The following is a 7,500-nucleotide window of genomic DNA, read 5'->3' as shown; positions in this document are numbered from 1 at the left end:
GCTAGGAGAGGCTGCACGCAAGCACAGATCTGCGGTTTTGGGGGGTACTTTTTCCTTAAAGGATGTGGGACTGATGTAGAGCCAGCCTCCCACCCCTGCAATCTGTCCCCTAAGCAGGCAGAAGGAGGGAAGGGGTTTGGGGGACAATATGTGCAGACTTAAAAGGAACTTCCTAAGTGTCAGCTCTCTCAGGAAGTGACGGAAGCACAAGCCCTGCCATTTCTTTCTAGGGCACTTGATAGCTGGGTAGTAATTACAAAAATAATAATAATAACAATAACTCTACTATTCATGACAAGTGCCTTTTTCTTAACGATCTGTCTATGCTAGTCCTCAGAGTCACCCCATTGGCATTTTTAAATTCGTAGTCACTTTCTAGGGTGGGACAAGATATTTCAATCTCTTGCAAGAAACTGACTTGGTTTAAATGTTGAGAAACAAACAGGAAAAAATCCTGAGCAGGACTGCTTCTGCAAATAGCTTTTGATTAGTTGGGTTTTATCTCCAAGGTACCCACGAGTGGCCTTTATTTTTCTAAATGCTACATTTTCTGCTTACAGTCAAATGCTTTTTCATGCTACTTACAAAAATAAATACTTGTACTTTGCTCAGATCATAATAGCTCATTAGAGGAGGCTGATTTCGGACCTAGACTACAACCTAACACCAGAGGGCTGGGGAGGCCCCTTGAACCTATTGCGTTGTGAGCTCCACTCTCTGGGGAAGCGAGGAACTGAGGACCCGGGATTCAACCTCCTTAATTGTGAACCTCATTAGTGACGGTTGCTAAGCAAAACACACACCTACCTTCGGTGCATGGGAAGGAGATAAACAATACGTCACAGGCTCTAATGACACTGGTACTTAGGGCGACCTTTAATTATTATATTTTTGTTCTCTTATACCTTAGTCATTAATGTAGAAAAACAAATTAGTTTATTTTTGTGGACCACAGCAGATTCATAAATTGTCTTCCAGTTTTTGTCTGAATCATATTTCACGCTGATAATCTGCACACGCTTCATTCATTTTCCCGTGCGTGCATCTGTCTGCCTCGTGTGTGGCTCTTGAATGCGGGACCTCGGGATAGAGGATTTGTCTTAAAACCATGTAGTTTTATGGGCTCTCTGCTCTGAAGGATTCGATCATGCTGTTTTGTTTGCAATTCACTTAAAAAAACACTCACATTATTTTCTCAACAATTCATATTGGTCAGAATCTCATAATTATTATGAAATGTTTAATGGGGGAAATGGCTCTTATTCTAAAGGGGATGTGTTCAGTTGTGGGGACTGTGCAGAGCAGGAAGTGGGAGGTGCCTGAGGGGCTCGGCGCAAGGCCCACTGGGTCTGAGTCTTTCTGCATTCCGACCTGATATCCAAGGACCTTTCTCCCTACCCACCACCCTTATGGAAACCCTTCTCTTTTAACAAGCAACACAAGAAGTCAACCAATTGAAAGCATTTGGTTTAAAAAAAGAAAAATGTATTCTGGTTTGTATTTTCACCCCCTCCTCCTTGCCCCGACTCTTGTGTGAACACGCACACACACATGGATCACAGGCACACGCACTCCAGTCAGGGACAGGAAATGGTCCTGGCTGTCCCTTTGGAGCTGATTGGACCAGGATGTAACCACTCACTGGGCCTGCACGAGGTATCTGGGTATGAGCTTCTGGATGGGCGCTTCCGACAAACCAAAATAAAACCAAATAAATTAAAATCGCAAGAAAAGCAGTAAGCAAAAGAACGCCTGGAGACATGAAGGCCGTGGCAGGTGAATGGGAAAGCCCCGCTGTTCAATAAAGGAGAAGAGAAAGCTTTGGAGGGCTACCTCCCCTTCCATCTCGGGGACACCCCCTCGCCCTGCCTTGGTGCAGGAGGTCTGACCAAGGGCGGGGGCCTGGTGAGAGGAACTCCACATGAATGAACATAAAGGATGGTGCAAAGAAAAAGAAGCATTGCAAATAAAAAAAGACATGTAACATGTGCCTACCATTTTCCAGATAAGAAGGGGCCGTACCTTCTGACGGGTCGAGGCGGCGGGCCCGCCTCCCGTGTTTGGAATTGTTGTGCACAAACATGTTGTCTGACACGGCCAGCACGTGGCCGTCCACGTTGACTGTTGTCGATACAACAACCTGCAAAGATGAAGTGGATTTGAAAATGGAATTGGCAAAGGAAAGCACAGCCCCCTGTTAGGCAAAATAAAAGCCATCTTAAATACTGCAGAGCACAAGGAACCTTCACGTGTTCCTGGACACTGTTGATTGATGTGCGTTCACAGCTTTTTTGGCTAATGGGGGTGGGCGGGTTGTTTTGTTTTGTTTTGACTCAAGATTGCTTCTCTTCAAAACCTGCTCCACTAATTACAGTTTAATCTCCTATTATGCTAACAAGTGAATTCAATTCAGAGAAATATTCTTCTAGCCATTAGCTTCAGAAACACCCCTCTAGCCACTCATTTTAAAGCTGCTGTTTTGATTGATCTGTTCACATATTGATTAGATAGTTTATCTAATTAAAATGAGTTCACTTGAGACCGGCCTCCCTTGAAGAGCTGGGAAGATTCAGAGTTGCCCCAAAAAGGCTTCATAAATCAGGAACATTCCTACTGCCCACATTTTATCAGGAAATGATCCCTGGGTCAATTTTACAATTACATTTAATGTCGGTAATGAACTTTTTTGCATCTGAAAAGACCGAGTTGAATATGAATAGTGGTGGTGTTTTCAATCCTGGAAAGGTCTCCTTTCTCAAGTTCATTGCAAAGGCTGGCAAGGACCCTGGGATACCAAGGGAATGTCCTCTGTTTCGGTGAGAGGCTTCCATTCTTAGGTCCAGGCACAAAGGATGTCTAGGGAAGAGATGGCGCATCAGGCCCTCTGAAGCCCTCGGCTGCCTCGTGGTAGAGGGAGAAACAAAAAGGGCCAGGCAGCGATGGCCTTGCAGACTCCATAGACCTGCCCAGGTGAGCTTGCCACAAACATCCAGAAATGGCACCCTTGAATGGACCCAGGAACCAGGAAATGACAACCTGGCCCTGAGTTTTCTCTAACAGAGGGGGTGCATTCATCCCGGACTAGCTGGAGCTGCAAAGATCTGAGGCCAGGTTTCATCTGGGTCTTGCAGAAGCACTCCTGGGGCTTGAGCCCAGCTCTGACCTGAAGGAGGTGTGGCTCTCTGCTACAGTTTGGGCATACTCGGCCATGTCTTTGGGTCAGCACCACCCGAGGGAACCACAGCCCTACAGAGAATTGTGCGGCAGGTGCAGGTGAGTGGGGAACCTGAAGGGGCTCCTAGTCAGGGTTCACCTTCCCTGCAAGGCCCAGACAAAACACACCATGCAAAATGAGCTTAAAAGCCAAGGCCACCATAGGCCTTAGTGAATCACGCCATCTCAGTTTGGGTCAGCACATGTAAGGAATCCCCTGCACCAACATAATTGGGAAAACCATGGGGAGGGGCCCACAGGGGGTATACGGGCGATCTCTGTACTTTCTGCGAAATTGTTTTGTAAACCTAAACTTCTCTAAGAAAAATAAAGCCCATTAGTAAAATAATTAAACTAGTTACCTAATACAAAATGAATACAATTCATTGTATTCAATGAGTCATTGAATATAAAACAATTAAAAGCAAACATACAAGTAAGTAGTATTTTAAGGGGCTTAACCAATAAGCCAAAGCTATACGTTTATATACGAATACATGTGTGAGTGATTTTTTTTTTGAGACGGAGTCTCGCTCTGTTGCCCAGGCTGGAGTGCAATGGCACAATCTCGGCTCACCCTAACCTCCGCCTCCTGGGTTTAAGCGATTCTCCTTCCTCAGCCTCCCAAGTAGCTGGAATTATAAGCTCTGCCACTGCACCCGGCTAATTTTTTTGTATTTTTAGTAGAGACAGGGTTTCATCCTGTTGGCCAGGCTGGTCTCGAACTCCTGACCTTATGATCCACCCGCCTCAGCCTCCCAAAGTGCTGGGATTACAGGCGTGAGCCAACGCGCCTGGCCGGCTTTTTCATTTTAAATCTCAGACTCTACAAGACGATGACGCAGCAGGAGCAGTACACACGGCATCCCACCCAAGCGCCCTCATCAGGGGCAGCTTCCCTGGCATTTCTTCCCCTTGGCCACTGCCAGGATTGTTGAAGTCACAACAGTGTCAAGCCACCCAGAACCTCAAAAGGTTGTAAGTGCTGCCCCAGCAACCCAGATCCAGCCTTGGGTATCTCAGCACCTTCCTTTTTTGACCACTGCCCCCTGACTTTGCCCTTTGCAGCCCTGGTGGGAGATGGCTTTGCTGCCCCTTTAGTATCACTAGTGGGCCTGGCAGCCTCTGCCTGGAGGAGCCAAGGTTTGTTCCTGGTCACCCAGGTGCCCACCTCATGGTCTACCTCCCAGGCCCAGCCCTGGGCGTTGAAGACACTCTACAAATCCATTATCTGCATATGATGCAAAGATGCATAACTAACACTGAGGTGCAGACTTAACCCTTTTTACATTCCTAAACATGATAGGTTAAAGAAACATGAAAAAGTAAAAACAAATTTAAAAAGTTTTTAAAGACACAGGCTTTACTGTCACCTACATCTAGGTCAGTCACAAAGGGAAAAGAGTGTAGTTCAGCAGAGTGTAGACAGCAGGCAAGCTGTGCTCTGTGCCTCACCTGGGCCGGCCCTGCAGAGCACCTGCAGAAAGCTGCTGAGACTCTGAAAGCAGCTGAAACTATCGTGTAAGCCCTGCCATCCTCCTAGGTCCAGTTACACCTTCTGAGAGGCATGGGGCTCAGCTAAAGAGACCAGAGGAAGTTCTAGTAACTACGGGGTCTGCAGTCGACCACGAGATCACCTGTGGTCATGTTCGGTCATCGGTGAGACAAAGAGGACACAGTCCCTCAGCCCTGCGTGACCTCCATTCTGCTTAGAAGGATCAGTATCACCAGTGCCCTGTGAAGCCTAGTGCGTGACAAATGAAAGCAGGCCCAACTGTTTGCAGGGAACACTGTCCCCAGCTGCAGACATGAAAGTGGGCGGGCCCAAAGAGCCCGCCTCCTCTGACCAGCTGACCGGGCAGGCACGGAGACAGATGTCACGTGATCCACTACAGGACTGAGGCGTAAGTTAAATTTCTGAAAAACGCTTTGAGCTATTTGATGGGAAAATCGTGTAAATCCCAAACAGGGATCATTCTGCTCCTGGGTCATTCATCCAAAGCTAGTGGTCATTTCTCTTAGCTGCCAAATTCTCCTCTGGCTGGTTTTGTATCCCAGCCCAGAATGTTTTTACAGTTAAAATTAGCAAAATCATCCAATGTGTTTACCCTTAAGTAGCTTCCTAATCATTCACAAAAAGGCAAGAAAAACATGAATCTATCATAATGGTACATACATCTATCACAATTCATCTCTGAACCCCCCCAGCCACCCCCTCTGTATCCGTCTTTTAGATAAAATCTTCTGAGGCAAACCAGAGACAGGACTTAGCCTGGGTTTAGGAGCCGACTAGCAACTAGGCACGGAAGGTGGGCAGTAAGAACACAGTAAACCTCAGGGGAAGGAAGCCGAGGCCAGGAAGACACTCTAGCAGTTGCAGAGGTCTATACTAAGCAGGTGCAGATCCCTCTATGAGGAGGGGCTCAGATCTGGAGTATTCCCAAAAGATTGCATTATAGTTCTCCTCCCACTGAAAATCAGTCCATCAATCAATCCCAAAAGAAGCACTTCTGGGCCGGGCACGGTGGCTCACGCCTGTAATCCCAGCACTTTTGGAGGCCAAGGCAGGCGGATTACTTGAGGTCAGGAGCTCAAGACCAGCCTGGCCAACATATTGAAACCCCATCTCTACTAAAAATGCTGGGTGTGGTGGTGTGTGCCTGTAATCCCAGCTACTCAGGAGGCTGAGGCAGGAGAATCCCTTGAATCTGGGAGGCGGAGGTTGTAGTGAGCCAAGATCGCACCACTGCACTCCAGCCTGGGCTACAGAGCAAGACTCTGTCTCAAAAAAAAAAAAAACCTTCCACATGGCCATGTTTTCAAAGCTGATTTCACTCTGTTGTGCCCACATCGGACTTGATGAATCTGGCATACTGAATATACCAGATCATTCTTAAAGCATTTTATTTGCATATTTTTATCAAATGCACCAATTCTAGTTTGCTTCCAAGCCCTTAAAGAACTCAAGAGTACTTCCTGAACAGTTGCAAAATCAGAGAATTCAAATTTCATATAAAAAGTCAGGACCACGGTCCACGTGTCTTTGAGAAATGTATACCTGGAATCTCCGCATATCTCGAGGGTTGCCTGCATTCTTCAAACAGTTCTGATTGCACTTGAGGAAAAACTTTAGAAAGAATCTATAAAAAATACAAAAAGATGATATTTATTAGGGTTATCAGACAGAAGACTCAAACTTTTTAAGACACTCTTGGCGGGGAGGAGTGGAGACTCAACCTCACCTCCCTCTAGGGGGCGACATTGAGAAGAGGCTCTGAAAGAGGCGGGGAGGAGGCACCCAGAAATAGCCGCACAGGAGAGCAGCAAGTTGCATTTGCCTTGAGGCTAAGGATGTCCAAGCTTTATGATGATAGCTGTGACTTTCGCATTGGCATTTCTTGGCTCAATCTTTGCACAACTGCCCATTAACCATGGGGGAAACATCCACCCCAGACAGGCCTACCGTCTCCAACCACTAAAAAATGAAGGATGCCTGGTTAAATTTGAATTTTGGATAAGCAAAAAATAATGTCCCAGAGCATACGCCTCAATAAAAAATTGCTGTTCACCTGAAATGGAAATTTCACTGGATGTGCTATATCTTATCTGGGCAACCCTAATTCCAGAGGCTACCACTGCCTAAGCAAACATACTTCTAAATACGGGTTTTAAGAGTTACAGTAGCGCCTGTAATCCCAGCACTTTGGGAGGCTGAGGTGGGTGGCTGACTTGAGGTCAGGAGTTTGAGACCAGCCTGGCCAACATAGTGAAACCCCATCTCTACTAAAAATACAAAAACTAGCCAGGTGTGGTGGCACACACCCATAATCCCAGCTACTTGGGAGGCTGAAGCAGGAGAATCACTTGAACCCAGGAGGTTCAGTGAGCGGAGATCGCACCACTGCACTCCAGCCTGGGCAACAGCCAAGGCTCTGTCTCAAAAAAAGAAAAAAAAAAAGAAAAAAAAAAAAGAGTTACAGTAGGTACAGCTCTTAAGAAGCAATTGGGGGGCTGGGGCAGGAGAATCACTTGAACCCAGGAGGCAGAGGTTGCAGTGAGCAGAGATCGCGCCACTGCACTCTAGCCTGGGCAACACAGCGAGACTCTGTCTCCAAAAAAAAAAAAAAAAAATCTAAGAACTGATTGGGAGGCGTATTGTTTTAACCAAGAATTCTTGACGCGGTAATGAAACTATTGCTGAGGCAGAAAGCAAGGAGCAGCAGTCTGCAGGGCTGGAGAGGTGAGGCTGAAGCGAGCGTATTTCCATTTCCTGCCATGCCTTGCCCT

At 46.7% G+C, this 7,500-nt stretch overlaps 1 protein-coding gene across 1 annotated transcript in view; it reads right to left on the bottom strand.

Annotated features, from left to right (window-relative positions):
- LOC105531981 (transcription factor COE3-like) overlaps nt 1-7,500 on the bottom strand; it is a 123,179-nt gene that overhangs the window by 36,217 nt on the left and 79,462 nt on the right. Inside the window, exons 2-3 of the mRNA XM_011970042.1 lie at nt 6,272-6,353; nt 2,023-2,140 (exon numbers count right to left, since the gene is read on the bottom strand). Coding sequence (XP_011825432.1) covers nt 2,023-2,140; nt 6,272-6,286 — 133 coding nt within the window. The 5' untranslated portion in view covers nt 6,287-6,353. The remainder of the gene's footprint in view (nt 1-2,022; nt 2,141-6,271; nt 6,354-7,500) is intronic.

The sequence above is a fragment of the Mandrillus leucophaeus genome, unplaced genomic scaffold (assembly GCF_000951045.1).
Source record: "Mandrillus leucophaeus isolate KB7577 unplaced genomic scaffold, Mleu.le_1.0 Scaffold926, whole genome shotgun sequence".
NCBI lineage: Eukaryota > Metazoa > Chordata > Mammalia > Primates > Cercopithecidae > Mandrillus > Mandrillus leucophaeus.
Note: the sequence above shows the minus strand (reverse complement) of the source record. Positions and strands in the feature narration are given on the sequence as shown.